General features: G+C 39.6%; 1 protein-coding gene across 1 annotated transcript in view; it reads right to left on the bottom strand.

Moving 5' to 3' along the window:
- The window catches only part of LOC145988885 (transmembrane protein 120 homolog), a 67475-nt gene extending 46653 nt beyond the window's left edge, over positions 1–20822 (bottom strand). Inside the window, exon 1 of the mRNA XM_083124166.1 lies at positions 20649–20822. Coding sequence (XP_082980292.1) covers positions 20649–20723 — 75 coding nt within the window. The 5' untranslated portion in view covers positions 20724–20822. The remainder of the gene's footprint in view (positions 1–20648) is intronic.
- Positions 20823–21077: the final 255 nt, after the last annotated feature.

The following is a 21077-nucleotide window of genomic DNA, read 5'->3' as shown; positions in this document are numbered from 1 at the left end:
AATAAATCAATCAATCTATCAGGTATCCTGTAACGAAAACCATTCGTGTCAAACATAGGGTTGTTATCCTTCTTCCGCCAATACCTTTCTTCTTGAAGTTAGTAACTGTGTCTCTACACTCTACTATCTTGAGTGAACAGTGTCAGTTGTTATCTACCAAACCATATACTCTACAACTCCTGTCTCAACAAAGATGGTCTTATCAGCGCCGCTTCATAACAATTGCAACAATCTAATTCCCAGATAAGGACTTCACTGATTACTCTATCTTACGGTAAACGGAACATGACCTTTTGCAAAACAAGGATAACAGCTGTGTTTTATTTTTAGAGCTGCCAAGATTGTTCCTGAGTGCCACTTGTAATCGAGTTTTCAATATTGCCCGAGCAACGATCCACCCTTCCATATGTTGCTACATGAGGGATGTATTGTCAACGGCAAGAATCACAGTTGGCGAAGCGATAAATCGTCCAAACGATATATCGCGATCTTGAAAAAAATATCGTCCAGTCCAGGCGATATCATCTAGACGATATATATCGTGTCAGCAATATATCGTCACGATACTTGGCGATATATATCGTGGAGACGATATATCGCCGATATCACGACACGGAAAAAATATCGTATCGTCTGTGACGATATATCGCGATATCAAATTTCAGATATCATCCATCCCTAATATCCACCATATACGCAGGATTTTTTCGGAGGGGGTCCATCGTAAAGGTTGATACAGAAGCAACTTAAGATAATATTTTCAACCCCAGCGAGGTGGGTTCTCGTCCTCCCTTCTTTCGATCCTTGGCTAAGCCACCCCCAGAACTTGACATTGCCTCCCCCCCCAAACGCATGAGGCATATGCACAAAATATTTAAGGAAGGAGAAACTGCACAAATAATTAGAAAATTCATCATGAAGCTTCCTTGTGGTGTGGCAGTCGCACAAAAGGAAAGAGTTCAAATTATACAACGGAAGGTAGATGCAGGATGCGATTAATTCTCTATAAAAGTTGAAATCCATGTGTATTTTATCGACCATATGTACGGATAAGATTTTAAAGAAAATATATCAGTTATTTCCATTGAATTCCACCTTAGAGCGCATGGTAAACAATAATGACGTTTCTATCAAAAAATTTCGGGTTAACATACACTTAACATAAATGGAGTCTTAAAAGAACACTTAGATAAGACAGTTATGTAATTTGTGTAATTGTGTAATTTGTTCATTACCAAGAATCACAGGATTACCCAACAACGCAGTAAAATTATACCTTCTTTATGCTATAGAAGAAATGTGTTCTTTAATAAATTTGCAACCATCTATAATAGTGCATTTATTCCTTTCATAAAAGTAACACTCAAGGTAAACACAATTTAATTTCTTCCCTTCCTCTCTGTATCCCGGTTCTCTCTTTGTTACTGCGTGGGTGACCTTCTGCGTGTATCCCCTGTGCAACCGTACCATTTTAATCTTCCTCAAGAGGCTCTTAAAACCTCGTTTTTAATATTAAGGTAACGATTTTAGATAAGAGGATGTTTTCTTCGTACTTTGAGCGGAGTGGTTAGCACAGCGTGCTACGATGCCAGAGGTGCCGGGCGAATACCAGCCCGGGGCCTTTTCTGCGAGTGCCCTCTCATCAATTTCACCATATAATTACTCATCCTCGTCGTCGCGATTAGCCAAAAGTGGCAGAAAAGCGACGCTAAATAACAAAAATTGAATCAAATCGAACTTTGAAGGGTGCAAAATGGCCCTAATTTTTAAACTATTTTTGTAATTATCCATTATTTCCTTATAATGCTTAACTCATTGCGACAAATGAAATTATAGTGTGAAGTATAATTTTAGATTATCATTTATTTTCCAGTGTTATAGTGACATCTTCCTAACTTCAGGATATCCACTTGAGAGAGGCCAAATGAACAACCAAATTCTATGGCCCAGTTTGCAACGATCATCGACCCATTTATCCCCATCCACTTCCAGAGTGGATGGAAGTTCAAATTACTGTCGTGAGAAAGTTCACATATTCACTCTGAAACTTCAACCGAAGTACAACCGTGGAGAGAAGTCTCCTAAACTCCAATATCTCTGTTTAAGTTCAAGGTCGGCGAATCTATTTGCACAACGTGTAGCGCTGAGAGGAAGAAATCGGAGGCTGTGTCCACGTGATAGTTATCAGACGTGTTGAAAGGCTGCGGCAAAGGTTAAAAGCTCTTCCCGTCTCTTCTTGGAAGAAAGATTTCCCACTGACCTCGATTCCATAACAGGGTCATTGAACTACCCAATATTGGAATTTTCCTTTGTCTTGCATATTTTATCTAAACTCGACAACAGCAGCTCACGTGTTTCAAATTGGACTATTTCGTTACTTATTTTCAAAATCCAGACCTTCCGCCTGTTAGCCTCTAAATCGCTCACATTCTCCCTGCCAAGCCTCTAAATCGCTCACATTCTCCCTGCCAAGCCTCTAAATCGCACACATTCTCCCTGCCAAGCCTCTAAATCGCACACATTCTCCCTGCCAAGCCTCTAAATCGCACACATTCTCCCTGCCAAGCCTCTAAATCGCACACATTCTCCCTGCCAAGCCTCTAAATCGCACACATTCTCCCTGCCAAGCCTCTAAATCGCACACATTCTCCCTGCCAAGCCTCTAAATCGCACACATTCTCCCTGCCAAGCCTCTAAATCGCACACATTCTCCCTGCCAAGCCTCTAAATCGCACACATTCTCCCTGCCAAGCCTCTAAATCGCACACATTCTCCCTGCCAAGCCTCTAAATCGCACACATTCTCCCTGCCAAGCCTCTAAATCGCACACATTCTCCCTGCCAAGACTCTAAATCGCACACATTCTCCCTGCCAAGACTCTAAATCGCACACATTCTCCCTGCCAAGACTCTAAATCGCACACATTCTCCCTGCCAAGCCTCTAAATCACACGCATTCTCCTTACCAAACCTCTAAATCACACACATTCTCCCTACCAAACCTCTAAATCGCACACATTTTGCCTGCCAAGTCTCCAAATCTCACATCCCTCTACTAAGCCTCTAAATCACACCCATTCCGCTTGCCAAGCCTCCAAATCTCACATCTCTCTACTAAGCCTCTAAATCACACCCATTCCGCCTGCCAAGTCTCCAAATCTCACATCTCTCTACTAAGCCGCTATATCACACCCATTCCGCCTGCCAAGCCTCCAAATCTCACATCCCTCTAATAAGCTTCTAAATCACACCCATTCCGCCCGCTAAGCCTCCAAATCTCACATCTCTACTAAGCCTCTAAATCACACCCATTCCGCCTGCCAAGTCTCCAAATCTCACATCTCTACTAAGCCTCTAAATCGCACCCATTCCGCCTGCCAAGCCTCCAAATCTCGCATCCCTCTACTAAGCCTCTAAATCACACCCATTCCGCCTGCCAAGTAGTGTTGCTCACGGGACGGGACATGTCCCGTCTCATCTCGTGTCTCGTCTCGTTTTCGAGACGAGACACGAGACGGGACAAGCTTTTTGAAATTCGAGACGGGACGAGACGGAATGCCTTTCTCGTCTCGTTTTTGAGACGAGACACGAGAGGGGACGGGACGGCTTTTGAAAATTCTCGTCTCGTCTCGAAAAAATAAAAGCAAAATTTTTAATCAGTTGCAAATACTTGTTTGCTTGGAATAAAGTATTTCAATTAGAAACGTTGAGAAGCGTGTATTAAGTCAAAATAAGAAGACTATTCTAGAGAGAAGCATGAATGAATACCTAAACTTATTTGCCATACTCTTTCGAAACACAGCGTTACTCCCCATTTTTTTAAAAAAAAAATATTCCAGGTTAATAACTTTATGTTACGATAGTACTCCAGATACTAATACAATTTTGAATAACATCAAGTAAAAGGGCAGGTAGAGAAGGTGGAAGGAGGGGCCAAAAGATCGTGGAATGTCTGCGTCCGAGGTTTATCTTGTAAAAATAGTCTCAGCTCTATAGGTTGGAAAGATAAACGGACCGACGGATATGGTTTATTTTTAATATTTAATTTTTACATCAAAGGGTGTACAGAAGCGATCGTTATTAGGAAGTAGGAAAAGCATTGTAGGAAACATGGCAGTACAAATTGATAAGGAGTTGTTGGGAAAGTTATTAAGGAGTCCAAGATATAAGCAAGACTAAGAGAAGGAGATTATTAGGGTCAAATAATCTTGCATTATCCCACTCCGAACAGATGAGAGCTAAAGAGGAGGAGAAAATACGGTAAATATGGAAAGAAGTAATTTGGTGATTTTAGTGTTTACAGGGAACCTCGACAAGATTTTACCACATGATTATTTGCACGGGTTGCGAAATATTAGAATGTTATGGAAATTTCGGATGTGTCTTTGTTGAGAAAATTCTTGTTGTTTCCCTCAGGCATTCTGCAGGTGGTTGGATTCGATTTTTTTACGTCCGTTTGAAGATTATTTCCAATGTTTTTTTTCATTTCTTTATTTCTTATTTAAGGAGAATACTATTCCTTGGATTGTGATAACGAAATACTGAGGCTAATATAGAATAGATTTCAAATGAAGGAAGTGCACTAAGTTCTGTATAATCGTCGTAGAAGGAAACTTTGTTCTATGAGGGGATTTCCCGATGGTACAGTGGTAGCATAGTCGCCTTGTAATTAAGGGGTCCCGGGTTCGATACCCGGTGAAGGCACATTGTGATTTGAACCCCACTTTAAACTGTGGGTACAGTCCCGATTAGCCTTCTGTAAATCAGATGAAGGAATGTTGTAGCTGTTCTTTTTATTCTGTAAATTTAGCCTTCAAGTTTATGAGCAAAATACATGTATCTACTGTCTACATTTTCACTCGTTATTAAACACATTTCACAAAGTAGTTTTATCGAACTTCAGAGGGAAGCTGACAGCAATGTCAGGGTGGCGGGAGCTTGTTTACGATCAGGGTGTATTCCGAGACTATTTTTCGACGTTCCCCACTGACAAAGGTTTCGCTTTGAACAATGGACACCGTTGCTTCAGGGGGCAAACACCAAACATAGGGCGAGGTTGACCTGCAGTAGCGGGTACGTGCCATAAATCCAGGCCTATACCGCGTTTGTTACAACCTGTCCCGGTTCCCGCGCTAGGCGATCGCTGGCTTCTCTCCGTGCTGGGGTAAGTCAAAGCCAGGCAGCCAATTAAAATACGCAACGTCGGAACAGCGCCTACGTAAGCGCCTCTCTTCTGGCTTCCATTCGCTCTTCGCTGCCCAGCAGACGATTTTTTCCTTGTTTCTCATTGGCATCGAAACTGTCGAGCGCTCCCTAGCGCGGGAAACGGGACAGGTTCTACCAAACGCGGTATAAAGTAGGAATTAAAGTTGATGCAAGGAAGGGGCAATAAAAAATCTGTAATTTGGTTTGCTTGCCGACAGGAAGTTTTGCAGGAAAAACTGAAAAGGAAAACGGCAGACTTTGAATGAAAGAGGGACAGTGAACACAAGTTATTTGTATTATTCGCCGACACACAAGCTTCCATTTCGAAGGTGAGGCTATCAGCAGCGAAGTTATTAGAGGGTTGGAAGCAGTGACGACGCCAGAGGGGGCAGGGGGACGCCCCATGTCAGACACTTCGCCCCCCCCCCACCCGGGCCCCCCAACTGAAGTTAATTAAATATCGAATAATAAGAGAGTTCATTTATAAGAGTATGACGATTTTTACCTTTTCAAAGTGGTGTATTCTGCACGATATTACTTTCCTGCTTATAATACCAACTTGATTAACAAATATTAATTTGCTTCGTCCAAGATTCGAGCGCCGACCTGGCCATAGGTGATTTCTCATTCATTTATGTCCTGTAATAGCCGAGATTAACCTAAGTTTTAACCAGTCTTAAGAACTGGGGAAAAAATGTTGAATGTGGATGGTTTTAAAACATCGCGAATATTTTGAGGACCGCAAGACATCATCTGTAGTACGGGCAAATTATTCTAATCGTGGTCGTTAGTGACAACGCTAATTAGTAAAGACATTCAAAGTTGATTCAAGATTTGGTTGGTTGGTTGATTTGATGCTTTAAATCCACTTTATGCACAGTAAGGCTAATCGGGGCTGGACCTACAGTTTAAAGTGCCTCCACTGGGTATCGAACCCAGGACCAAAGGTCATCGAAGAAAGCCCGACACTCAATGTCAGTTGTTGTGGATTCATCGCGGTTTCTTACTATTCAGGGACTTGAATTTCGAGATGATGAGTCTGAGGAAACCGTAACAAAGGGAATTTCTTCGATACTCTTGAAGCTAATGAGGGGATATTATTTGGAAATGTATTGAACGTGAAAATTAAAATGCAAATCACACTTAAAATTCGATTCAAAACATATCGCGGGCAGGTAAAAGAACGCTTATTAGAATTTGCCACTCTTCAATCATTGGATGCAGGTTCGCTCTTTCTCCTACATATCAAAATCGAAGAACTTCTTCCCAAGAACTCCATAGGTGCCTAAAATTGGGTAGCACAGACATACGTTGGACTGGTAGAGTAAGAGTAAGTATTGCCAGGGTCAGAATATTTCTTGAATCATGAGTTAACTGTAACCTTTGTCTGATCTTTTTTCCTGTGATAACATTTCCCTGAAAGGTGAAACACAAATTTTGCCCAAAACTCTTCAGCGTTACGAAGATGGTTGTCCATAAAATCTTTGAAAAGGCTTGCTCGAAACAGGATGCTGGATGCAGACTGCCTCATTTGGCTGTTCTTGCCATTGAGAAGAAATGTCAAATCCTGGACGTACCAAAGGTGCGCAATGTGTTCTCCAAAGCAAATAGAGCAGAATTCTCGTACAGGAGAATTGCACTTCACTAAGTGCCTCACATTGTTTCTAATACTTAAGAAGATTCATTTCTTCCAACGTCACGTTTATTTTGCAAGAAAATTAAACTCTTAGAAGCATTATTTTCATCATTTATATTATTATCTTATAACTTAAACATTTATATCAGTAGTTTCATCTCAAGAAAGACGATGAATTATAAAATTATGAATGTCTTTCAATACTGAAATAGGCCATAGAGACAACGCAACTTACCAATAAAAAAGAATTAATGTCTGTCTTTATTAAAACGAATCATGCGGAGATAAACTCGTAATCAAGAAGTAAATTTAGGCAGTAAACGTCCACTCTAAATAAAAGACACACACAAAACACCATACATGAATATAATAATAATTATAATAATAATAATAATTATTATAATTATTATTATATAAGTATATATATATGTGTAGCGTTTTCGGGCGTTTTAATGTGACTGCCCCCCTACAATATTTTGTTGCCAGCCTTCCCCCAACCAGTCATATTTCCCTGGCGCCGTCACTGGTTGGAAGTAAATTTATTAGGACGAGGAAAGTAACATTAGCTGTTGACAGTGTTGCACCAAAGGACGTGATATGTGCTACTGTTTGTATAAATGATAGGAAATTTAAGCAAAAATTTATAATTGTTGAGACTTGAGAGTTGTTTCCTTCATTTGATCTTAGGAAGAGGTTTTCTGAGACAGAGTGGGATTATTTTACACATACATGGCAAAGGGTGGTTGTTTAAAGATAGAGACGTATTTTGCACATTTTTTAAAAGTTCAGATAAAACGAGAATTTAGCCTTATTGTTATGAAAAGAAATAACGCAGTACGGGGAAATAATAACTTCACAGTTTTCGCACCTGGTGGGATGCAACACAAGAGTATTGCAGGAAGTCTATGAACGAAGATGAAGGATATGTGAAATTTGACTTACCTGCGGGTGAATTAGTTTATTCTAATATTCTTTTTGTTTGTTTTTTTAAGTCCACTTGATTCACAAATAGGCTAAATCGCGAACCGACCTACAGTTTAAAGTGCGATCCGATCCACTTTGTGCCTCCATTGAGGATCGACGCGAGGACCCTTCATTACAAGACCTCGATGTTATTACTACGCCATCGGCGAGGCACCTAATTTACACAAATATGTTGATTCCAATAACACGTTATATGCATAATATGATGATGCACTTTGGGTGCATCTAAACATATTTTTTTCAACTATAGCATGTCTAAAAGAATCATTGAAGTTGGGATTTTTATAACTTCAGGAGGCACGGCTCTGTAAACTTGCGATACAAAATTAATGCAGGTTTGCCTTCCATACGTGGTGGTTTTGTCACGTTTCTTCGCTTCGTAAAACATACACTTTTGCAGGAAAGGCTTCTTGCATCCTCCTGGGGCCTTGCTCTAGCTAGACAAAAAATATATTTGTTTAGCATAATCGAGGGTTACATATTCCTGCCGAACTTACTAGAAAACAAGGATTCTATTGGGATCATACGGCTTTGAATGACAGTATCAATGAAGTTTTATGTACGCTACTACTTATAATAATGAGCATAAAATATTAATCAGGAACTTTATTTTTCGTCAACTGGATGTAACATCTTTTTTTGTTATTCAGCAAATATTCAATTCATTACCTTTTTTGACATTAATTTTCTTGCTAGGACGCTGTTTTTATGCAGATTTTGACGATCTTAACTGCACGTAAGCTAGTTATTAGCTAATATTTGTGCTGTTATATTACTATTCTTCTACCATCTTTGTAACATGTCATGCAATAACAATAATAGAATTGATTAATTTACATATTCAAGTGAATAGACCTATGAATTATATTAATGCATTAATTTAAACATTTGCTTAATTGTTGTCGTTAATGTTATTATTATCATTTTTTCTGAAACACTTGGCTCAGACACCCTCCCCCGACATATATTTCTAGATGCGTGCCTGCGAAAGGATAAATTAGATCAAGCGGTGGTGGTACTGGACTTATAGGCTAAAGGGAAAACAAAGAAGTATGTGCGTCATAAGCTGAGCATAAGAAACAGCACAATATCACAAAGAAACACTTGTTGAAACTTATGCCATAGAAGATGTCTAACAATATTAAGAACAATAAATGCTTTCTATTTGTAATATACTAAATATTGAAATTTTAAATAGTCTTTTTTGTTCGTACTACACATTTAAAATCTTTTTTGTTGCTCCCCAGCGCCAAGCTTAGAATTTAAAGAAAAAATGTACATTTTCATAGTGCACGGAAGTTCGACATTCAGGAAGAAAGAAGGTCTATTGGAAAACATTTCAAGACTTCCAAAAGGTATAGCAGTAATGAAAAAGAGCACTCACTTATACCGTGTTTGTTACAACCTGTCCGGCTTCCCGCGGTAGCTGATCGCTGGCTTTTCTAGCATAAACCAAGCGGTGTTGCTGCTGAAGACCGCCTGAACTCCGTGCTGGGGAAAGCCAAAGCCAGGCAGCAAATTAAAATACGCAACGTGGCAACAACGTCTACGTAAGCTCCTCTCTTCTGGCTTCCATTCGCTCCTCGCTGCTCAGCAGACGACTTTTTTCTAGTTTCTCATTGGCACCAAAACTGTCGAGCGATCGCTAGCGCGGGAAACGGGACAGGTTCTAACAAACTTGGTATAAATGTACGATGGATAGACAGTTGTATGAAGCGAGAAAAACCACAAGGTAGATTTCATAAGATACCTAGCAATCAGTAACCAACAAACCGCATTTTTAATATTAATGTCCTCATGATTAACGAACCTTATTTATTCTCACCACTCAATGGGTAAAATATTTGGAGCTTTATCCCACTTTCCGGAAAAATATTTCGTGTTTCTGCTACTTTTGACTTTTGTTGGCATGATATCCCGGATCAATTTTACGAGACGAGACGGGAGGGGACGAGAAGAGACGAGACGAGACGAGACAGAACCCTTCGAGACGGGACACGAGACGGGACAAACTAATATTTTCGAGACGAGACACGAGACGAGACAGCATTTTCACGAGACGGGACGGGACAGACCAAAGTCTCGTCTCGTCTCGTCTCGTGGGCAACACTACTGCCAAGTCTCCAAATCTCGCATCTCTCTACTAAGCCTCTAAATCACACCCATTCCGCCTGCCAAGCCTCGAAATCTCACACATTTTGCCTGCCAAGCCTCTAGATCACGGACAGCCTGGTAGCGACACCTCTGAATTCCACGCATTGTGCTGGCAATTTCCTTTAATAAAAAAAACTGTTAACAAAAGCAGTGAGCACGCCACGGATGAAAATAAATGTAGGATCTTGGACCTTGCAGACTAAAAGAAGCATATTTTCACTCAAACTCTACTCCAGTCTTTGTTGAGAAAGCTTATTAACTCTCGCTGCATGTTCCTCCAATCTACCACAGTTATTAACCTGACCCTTTCTCCTTTTCTCAGCAATGTCAAGGTCTCTGTACAGAACTCTTCCATGAAGCACGCAACACTGTGGTCTTTCTCTCAACCGCTGATTAGGAAATCCGCGAAGGCTCACGATAAACTGACACTTTCATTTGAGCAAGGTGTCTGTCACAACTGTTATCGCCTTGCAAATAATGAGGAAGATCAAGTTACGTTCCGCCATCTACTCGACTACAAAGTCGGGTACATAACACATGGGTCGTCGATCACCCAAGAAATCGAGCAATGGTTAGAGTCCGACCTGGATACGGACGTTTGCAGGGTTGTTAAAGGTTTAGGGATTGTAAATAAATTTAATTCCGGTCCGGGAAGAGAGACATCACCAAGTGTAAATGGGTTCTATTTTTCTGTAAAGAATTTCAATTCGGTCCAGGAACCTTTTTTTCCGGTTGAATTTAAATACGGTAGAGGAAACTTCTTTTCAATGAAACAATACGCAACTTGTACAGAATTGAAATCGTGCGAGAAGCAAGTTTCCGATCCTGCAGCGGACCCAATAGAAGCTAGAATTTATGGGTCCCTGGAACTTTTAACAACCCTGAATGTTTGTGAGCGTCCATCACTTCCATCTAATCATCGCCCGTCTTCTTCACAGCAATTAACTAACTGTCAGAAAGGCGACGCACAATAACAAAAATGCAATACCAATACGAAAATACGACAAACAGAGAATGTTGGAGAACTCAACCTGTGCGAAATTATGACAGAAAAAATTAAACTCTCGAAGATAATCGTAGATTGATTGATTTGTTGTTTTAAGTCCACATGCACACTAAGGCTAATCGGGACTGGACCTACAGTTTAAAGTGGGATCCGAACCACCTGTGTGCCTCCATCGGGTATCGAACCCGTGACTCCTTCATTACAAGGCGACGACGCTACCACTGCGCCATCGGGAAGGGCCGATAATCGTAAACAATACCAAAACAGTTTGTTTTTGAGCAGACATAAAAAGTACTGAAATAAAGAGAATGTTTGCTAGGGAAATGTTAGATTTTGCTACACTTTGGTTAGCTGGGAGTCTGCGTTTTAGGCGCTCAGAGTTTGCAGGACGGTCTCTTCTCTATTGCAATAGTTATATCCTGCGACACACGATGCAGCTCCTAAAAGCAGAAATGGCCTTGTTTTCAACAGAGTCCTGCAAATACGCTCCTGTTCTGTCCTTTGAGGAACATTACCAAGTTGAGTATATTAGAGGAGCGGGACACGCTTTCACAAGAGTTTTCTTTAATGAAATACTGCTTATTTATTCATTTAACAATTAAATTCCTATTTTCGCGTGACACAGTGTAATTTTACGATGGAAACCGACACACATATAGACCTCGTTATCAGAAATTCACAGCTTTGCTATTTGAACAAAGTTCAACGAATTCGCAGCAGAAGTAGGCGACCTTCACATCTCAAACGAACTCGACACAAGATTATGGCACGCAGAATATAACATATTTCGTTACATAATTGTAAGTGAAGAAATATGGCGGATTGCTTCATAGTAGGTATTCCACATATTCCCACGATAGACAGATTATTTCCTTATCATTTGAGTAATTCCGAATGAATAGGTGCAGAGTAAGAAACCCGACTCAAAATTATTGCAGATTTCATCAGCTTACGAGTATGGACCTAGATTCTACAAATATCTCTGGGCCAATCCATGAGTTCTGGATGTGACAATCACACGCTTCAAATCTAAATATTTTGTGAACAAAGACATCGAGCTCATCCATATCATCATTATAGTATTCAGAATTATGACACTGTTGCTGTCCTGAAGAGTGAGGTCTGTGAACAACGTTGTTTTTGGCCAATTCAAGAATAACTGCAGTTCTGGGTGCGACTCGCACGGCGGTAAAAGCTTCACCTACCACCACAAAACTTTAAAACTCTGCATTATTACAACTTTTTTACCCATCATATTCTTTTGGGAGGGAAATGAAATGTAGATTGCAACCTTTCATCTCGTGCCTTTTATTCCAGTGAAAACATTTTTATTTTAACTTATTAATTTTATAAAAAAGTTCCGGGTGTGACCACTCGAAGTTCCGGGTGTGGTCTATGTGAATACCTCATTAATTAACACCATTTAATACCATATTACTCACCCAATACTTTAACTGAACAATATCAAAGGGAAAAAGAACCTCCTCAACTCAAATTTTAATAACCAAATTTATTGAGCATTGCTTATACACTCAATTCTTAATGTAAAAAGACAACCTTTATCACATTTTCCACTTCTCTTTGTTAATCTGAATGTTTAAAGCCATTTAAGAACATTTAAATATCAAATTAGTAACTATTTACTGTCCCGCACTAAGCTAGAGCTTAAGTTTAATGCTGTTTAAATAGTAAGTGGACTAATTTTATTTTTTGAGTGGGAGGATCACTTTGTCATGAATTGGCTCATCTAGACTGTAAGCAATACATTTAATCCATATACAGCAAGCTTGTCAATCTTCAAGCGGCAATCCGGTCATTGATGCAGAACTAGCTTCTCTAGAATTTCAAGATTTCTGCAGGAAACTGACAACTCCTTAACAAGATCAAAATTTTTATGTTACCTAAATGTTGCCGTGGGCCAGCTCCGTAGCTAGATATTTTGGCGTCCTAGGCAGGATTGTGGTTTGGTGCCCTGCCAGTTTCCTAATCCCACCACCCCTAAACTGCAAAGGACCGATATTTCATTCGCGCTCCTTCGATATTTTGTTCTAACGCCATGATTAGATATATTTACATCCCACAAATTTTGAAACAAGGAAACAAAGAAAAACTCATCAAATATGTTATGTTCTATTTCTCTTCTGCGGAGAGTAACCTGCCTTGGCTCGAACTGTTACTTAATCTCGTTACTTCCCCAGGCAAAGTAATTAGCATAACACTTAAAAAAACTAACAATGCGGTTCAAATCGAATTAAAGACATAGAATAACTACCATATGATTTATTTATTTATTATTTACCATGGATATTAGGGAAAACTCAGTTATTTTATCTTGAATGATAGCTCAGACGTTCAGTTTAAAAATATATAAAAATACAATTTATTTCGTTGATTAAGTACAAAGAATTATATCAGAAATAACCCCAAATAAGAAATGACATGATCCTCTTTAATTGAAACACTGTAATATGTATATCAGAGGTTCGTACGCTGGCGTAGACCAGCAGTACTAGTTAAAAAAATGTATCTAGCTTGTCACTAGTATGCATGGTTAATTGAAACACTAAAAAAATATATACAGGGTGGCTCAATAAGTCACTTAACACCCTCAGTACAAGGTCACTGCGGCATGGAATTTGAAATTGGCGATGACCAATCATTGCCTGGCCAAGGGGGAACCACATTGACGCCACCCACACGGTCGGCGGCCATCTTGATGTCTTGTCACTGTGAAGGACTTTTAATTCAATGGAAGCGTCACACTGTAAATTGTTCGCGACAACCATTCATAATGCTCAGCTCTTCATGGATGTATCCGATTAAAATAATGTGCAATGGCATGCGAACTTCTCTCCCTAGACGTCACTTTGATCTCGATGCGTTACCGATGCGCTAAACAAATTTTAAGGCATTTTTCTAACACCTCGAAAAGGAGCAAATTGGTACAAGAATTCAGTCATAACTTTTTACTGGTTAAAGATACGTCGAAAAAACCTTCACCATTGCATTTCTCGTGAAATTCTAGCCCATTTTGATATGTCGCACGACCCCCTTCCAATTTAAAATTCTGAAGTTGAATTCAAGATGGCGGACATCAAGATGGCCGCCGACCGTGTGGGTGGCGTCAATGTGGTTCCCCCTTGGCCAGGCAATGATTGGTCATCGCCAATTTCAAATTCCATGCCGCAGTGGCCTTGTACTGAGGGTGTTAAGTGACTTATTGAGCCACCCTGGATATATATATATATATATATATATATATATATATATATATATGAGAGGTTCGTACGCTGGCCTAGACCAGCAGTAGTTTAAAAATGTATCTAGCTTGTCACTAGTATACATGACATGTTTCTCGAATTCTTTTCCTTTCTTGTTTATAATGAAAATAGCCTCGAAAAAATAGACTAAACTTGGTTGAAATTACAACAACTAATTATGCGCTGTTCTTGAAATTACATAAAAACAAAACTGTTATATTCTTTTCCATCCTGTCACTGTCCCCTTAATTTCAGATTAAATAAAAACCGGAGCCTTGACAGTGTGGAATCAACTAATTTAAAATAATAATTCTGCGCAACAAATTACTTAGCTTTTCGGACACGCATAGACATATTGAAATTAAACGTGTCCCTTAATTCCCTCGGATACGACGTTTCTCTAAGAATAATTCAAATGTCCACCGAAAACTAAGCGTTGGCTTGTCACCAAACGAATCAAGAAAAAATGCGTGGACTTATCTATGTATTTCGATGGAAGCAAATGGTTGATCCGTGACCGCTAGCCATGTGACTAGCCCCGCCATTCTACTGGCACCGAGAGAACCTTCCAAAGGTCTCCCTTCTTGCCCAAAAAAACGTAAGAATGCCAACCCCAGTTACTCAATCGGTTCCCTTATATAGGCGATTCGAAAAAAAAACAACAACAGGAAACTGAACTTTTTTTCAACCCTCCCCCCCCCTTTCCTTCAGGTTGAAAGGACAAGATTTTAAAACTAACAGCCTTCTGCTAGCTGGCTTTCTCCGTCACGTAGGCCAGCCCTACAGCAAGTTATATTGGAAACTGCATAAAAGAAGAAGTATAGCTGTCACTAAAAAAACAACATTGAACATACATAAAAACTAATAATAAAAAGGATTTTGTAGTGATTCTATCATACAAATAATATAGTGGAGAAGGTTACATAATTTAGATTTGGGGTTCTTGTTATTACATAAAAATCCGAGCTTCTCAACGATTTTAGGTTTCTGTAGTCAACGATCAGCTCAATATAGAACTAGCTTCTCTATGAATACCGATTTCTGCCGGCGGCTATCAACCCAATATAGAACTAGCTTCTCTAGAATTACCGATTTCTGCAGGCGACGATCAGCTCAATATAGAACTAGCTTCTCTATGATTACTGATTTCTGAAGGCGGCGATCAACCCAATATAGAAATAGCTTCTCTAGGATTACCGATTTCTGCAGGCGACGATCAACTCAATATAGAACTAGCTTCTCTAGGATTACCGATTTCTGCAGGCGACGATCAGCTCAATATAGTACTAGCTTCTCTAGGATTACCGATTTCTGCAGGCGGCGATCAACCCAATGTAGAACTAGCTTCTCTAGGATTACCGATTTCTGCAGGCGGTGATCAACCCAATATAGAACTAGCTTCCCTAGGATTACCGATTTCTGCAGGCGACGATCAGCTCAATATAGAACTAGCTTCTCTATGATTACTGATTTCTGAAGGCGGCGATCAACCCAATATAGAACTAGCTTCTCTAGGATTACCGATTTCTGCAGGCGACGATCAACTCAATATAGAACTAGCTTCTCTATGATTACCGATTTCTACAGGCGACGATCAACTCAATATAGAAATAGCTTCTCTAGGATTACCGATTTCTGCAGGCGACGATCAACTCAATATAGAAATAGCTTTTCTAGGATTACCGATTTCTGCAGGCAACGATCAACTCAATATAGAACTAGCTTCTCTAGGATTACCGATTTCTGCAGGTGACGATCAACTCAGTATAGAGCTAGCTTCTCTAAGATTACCGATTTCTGACAAATTCCAGTAGTAATAAGGAAAGTGGCCAGACAATTTCCCCAGAGCTTCAAATGTGTCAGTTATTTCTCAGAATTCAATTTTGGAAGGAAGTATGTGAAATATTCGCACAAGTGAAAGTTATTTGTGGTTTTACGGAACGCAATGAATGGAAAGTGGAAGGATTACTTGACTTTTCAGAACATATTTTAAGTTACGTAAGCCATAGCAACGTTTTATCTCGTGCAAAGTTTTGTTGGGGATTTTTGATTGTTTGAACTGAGAGACTAAACTAAGAGGAGCCAACTAATTAAAATTTAAAAATTCGCATTTTTAGCCATTCTTATAATAACAATTAGCAAACTGAAATACACCTAAACTGTAGTGTTTCATTCAAAATGCCATTTTGTTTAACTATCCCTCAACATGAACTTTACTTTCTACTTTAAATCAAAGTTGACTATCTCTTCTGTTCCCAAAAGAGTTGAAGGTTAATCCAAGTTCACATTATTCGCACAGAGACTGTCCGGGGTAACGGTTCAGATTCTTTTATGATTTTTTTTTTCAAATTCTCCTAGCAGAAATACTAAATATCGTAGAATTTTGAAAATCATTGTCACACGAAATTTGAACCTGATTAAAAGTAATGAGCATTGTTTGGATTCGAAAAAAGTTATTTATGTTGAAAAAACAAACTTAAAACTTACCTTACGCAAGCATGCGCGCTTCCCATAGGCAAGGTTTTCTCGTTGACAAGCGACAGTAAGTATCGTAGATTAGTGGTTGGTTGATTTTGTGTTCTAAGTCCACTTTATGCGCAGTAAGGCTAATTGGGACTTGACCTACAGTTTAAAGTGGGTTCCTAACCACTATGTGCCTCCACCGGGTATCCAACCCGGAACCCCTTGATTAAACTAGACAACAAATTTTAACTGTTTTTTACAGAGGCCAAAATAGCTGATTTACGTATATGGATTTGAGTGTGCTGAAGTTGAAAATGACAATTAAAAATCTAGATTAGCTCAGGTTTGGAAGTTATTGAAACTTTTATGTTCTTCACATATTATAATGGGCCATGGTCTAACAAGCGTAGCACTGTCTAACACACATTTAATTACCAAACAATTGACAGTGGTTTTGGGGTTAATTCGATGCGCTGATCACAAATATGGAGTTCGTTTTTCTCGAATGGCTCTAGTTTTTAAGATACAGGGTGCTGAAGTTTATATTGCTACTGAAATACTGATACATATATTTTTCATATTCTATTCAAAATTTTTGAATGACAAGCTTGCTGATTCCATATATCACATCATTTTTGTCAGACTAGTTTTTACAATGCAAACTAACAATGCAAACTAGTAAAATGTAACCTATTCACAAATCATGTGAAAAAATAAATCAAAGTACTTTAGACTAAGTACATGAAATGCTAGTCAATTTAGTTAAATTAAAGATACACTATTAACAGCTACCTTGTTTACAACACGCGTTTTCTCTTCGCCTGCCGCTTATGGGGAAGATGAGAGTCTTTCTGCAAAGTCCAGCAGAAATCTGCCAACACTGAAGCACCGAATCTTCTTTGGTGTCGATGTTCCATTACAGAGATTTCTTGGTGAAACCTCTCACCATGTTCATCACTAAACGCCCCACAATCTTCAGGGAAAACGTCGATATGTGAGTGAATGAAGTGCATTTTGAGTGACGTGTTGCATTTCAGTTTCTCATAGGCACATATAAGGTCATTCACAAGTTCAATATAATTTTCAGCCCTCCTATTGCCCAAGAACAATGACGTAATATGGCACAGTATTATTCACCTCCAGCTGCGATGTGAGATCCTCCGTAACATGTCTGGCGTGAGGGAAGCAAACTCACTGCGAACAGCTTCTTGAAGTTCCCCAGTTGTCTGATAACAATTATGGGCGATTTCTGTTTGATGTGTCCCCATAGCGCATTATCACAAGATGTCAGATTTGGACTTTGGGTTGGCCATTTTAGAGATGCTGGTATATTTGGCGATCCTCGTCCAATCCATTTGTGTCTGAACACATCATTGAGGTATTCTCTTAAAATGGCCACCTGAAATCCAGATCTGACATCTTATATTACGGAGGATTTCACATCGCACCTGGAGGCGAATAATACTGTGCCATGAAAATGGCGGTGTGCACACAGATCCTCTGGAGTAAATGGTGGTCATTGGTCTGATTTAATGGTATACCATCCTCTCATCATACGCATGCTCTTAAACATTTTGCAGGTTTGTCTACAATTCAAAGGGCGGGGGGGGGGGGGTTAATGGTTGTTACATCCTGTATATTGCTAAATACAGTCTCCAAAATTTAATGTTCGAACTCTTTCTCCACTATAGAAATCCCTTGACAATCTAAGATATAACAGTTTACCATGAGTTTCCTATCTCACCTTTTAAATTTAATACTCAATTCTACCGTCAAAATTTCCATGCCAATTTTAGACTTACTGTTGATATTGAAGAGTGAATATTGCCTCCTCCAAAAAATTAATTCAAAGTCTCCACACCAGAAGTTCCGTAAAAGTCTAAGGCAATAGTAATACACAAGAATTGGATACCCTCTCAATTTAATGCTCAATCCCCCCCTCTAACTAAAATACCCGCCATAATCTAAGACCTAGAGTTGTATACTGCCCCCCCCCCCAACATTTAATTCAGAATACCCCCAGAACCCACGTTTCAATTAAGGCCTAATATGTAAGAGTTGGATATTTCTCCCTCTCCTTTCGATAATAGCCTTAAACAATTTCTTTTCTTCATCTAATGTATAAAATATACATTTAAGGTGTACATTTTTACATATATTTTGGAAAAATGCATATAACTGTTGAATTTTATATTATTTGAAAGGAAAAATCCCCCCAAAAAATTTCGATGGCACAGCCTGCGCCATAATCCCCCCCCCCCTGTGGGCACCCGTGGATATAATGAGGTCTCCAACGAGGAAAACACGTGGCTTTGATTCTAATTCTGATAATCTGATTGGTTGGAATAACACCATCTGTAGCTAAGTATTTTTAATGAAATAAACAAAACTGAAAAATGATTTTTAAAAGAGGAAACGAAAACTGATTGTTTTAATATCACTTTTCAAAATTATATTTCCGATACAAGGCCTGCTTGATAATCGAGACTTGCATTGTCACACGAAATTTGAACGTTCCTTAAAGTAATGGAACAGTGTTTGGATTTCGAAAAAAGTTATTTATGTTGAAAACAACAACTTAATAATTACCGGAGCGAATTTACAATACCGGAAGTATCTCCAATGCGTTTGAAATTCGGCATACTCACTAATTTTGGCCTCCTAATCACGAATCTGCAGTTGAAATTTGGCGGTCATGTCCACAAATTGCAAAGTAAGTCGAAATAAGTGCGTCCGTGAACGGAGTAAACACACTTTATTTATGAAGAAAACAACTACTTTTTGCAATGATTAAGAGTTTCAAAACCATGTTTATGACGACCCTTAATTTTTACTATGCTTGCCTAACCAAACATTACCGTGGATGGCTTGTGGGGCAAACATTTTTCCCACCTTATGCAAGACGCAATTTTCTCAAATGCAAATGAACGCTCCATGCAACGGGTAGCGAACTTCACTTGTTCACATCAACAAACATGGCTACCATAAAAGTGTATCGACAATCGTAGCGTTAATATGTTCACGTAATTTCGAAATTTCTTGAAGTGACCGCCAATTTTTAACTGCAGATTCTAGATTACGAGGCCGAAATTAGTGAGTATGCGTAATTTCAAAGCAATCCGAGATACTTCTGGTAATTTACTTTACGCAAGCATGTGCGTTTCCCATGGACAATGTATTTTCCGTTGACAAGCGACTGTAAGTATCGTAGACTAGTGAGAATTAGTGTAGAAGTAAATCTGAACCTTGGTAGAATGCAGAGAGAACCAAACCTGGCCTGCCTAATGTAACCACGAAAGCATATTTTGAACAAAATGTTAAGTAATCGCTAAAACTCCGTAGCATGTATGAACAGACGTAAATCGAAATAGAACAATGTTAAAATTGCATTCGTAGCATGGTCAAATCGCAATAAAGCAAAAGGAACTTGGACCGGAATAAATTCTCACATGTCAAGTTGCTCCGTGAACATGAGGATAGGCATGTATTACGTACAAATGTAAACACCTACTGCAAATAAACGCTAGTGTCCCCAGAAATTAAAAATAAACAAGACCTTGCTCATCCAACATCAACAGATCCGGCGCAAAATCATGCGAATTTTGACAGTTTTGCTTCAAAACAAAGCTCAAGCCCATCCGTCTTTTGAGCGGTTGTCAAACTCATGCAAGACGTCAAACTTGCCGTCCACACGTAATGTTTTGTTTGATCCGTTTGGCATGATTATGCATGACTGACGACAGAACATTACGTGTGGACCAGGCTTTAGATTCACAACCAATCCACGAAAATAACTTGAATCGGCAATGAAGTTGGGAAAGGGATCGGGTCACATGAAACTAGGGCAGTTTTGCAAACCCTCAGTTCTATATCTAGCTTTGCAGCTACGGTGCTGCATGCAAAATATATAACACCGAGAAAACAACTGAGCAAATACTCACCCAGAACCTTTTGACGGTGCATTCCAAGTCGCTCCCGTTAGAGAGAATTTCCTGACGGAGATCCACCTCGTCCATGACCGAATCGCAACGGGACCAGATTCCAACTGCCACAAACAGCTGACCGTGTATCGCAACCTTTTCTGGTGGCAGAAGGGGACGTACACAAAGCGAGGCAATCACGTGATGTGGTGTGCGAATGGAGCCCTTGCAAGTTCGTCTTCGATGCACGCATTCGTTCCTCCCTTCGGATCGAGTGGTCTGGAGGGTGGGCGAGATATCAAAAGCGTGCGACACGTGGTCAGTCACCCATTTGCACGACACGCGGTCGGTTGAATTGGCCTTGATCTGCGAAGATCGATTCTTGTGCAAGGTGATGATTGTCAGCGACGTCTCCTTTAAGATTGAAATGCAGTTTGTTTTGGCAGACTT

The sequence above is a fragment of the Lepisma saccharinum genome, chromosome 6 (genome assembly GCF_977018435.1).
Source record: "Lepisma saccharinum chromosome 6, izLepSacc3.1, whole genome shotgun sequence".
Taxonomy (NCBI): domain Eukaryota; kingdom Metazoa; phylum Arthropoda; class Insecta; order Zygentoma; family Lepismatidae; genus Lepisma; species Lepisma saccharinum.
Note: the sequence above shows the minus strand (reverse complement) of the source record. Positions and strands in the feature narration are given on the sequence as shown.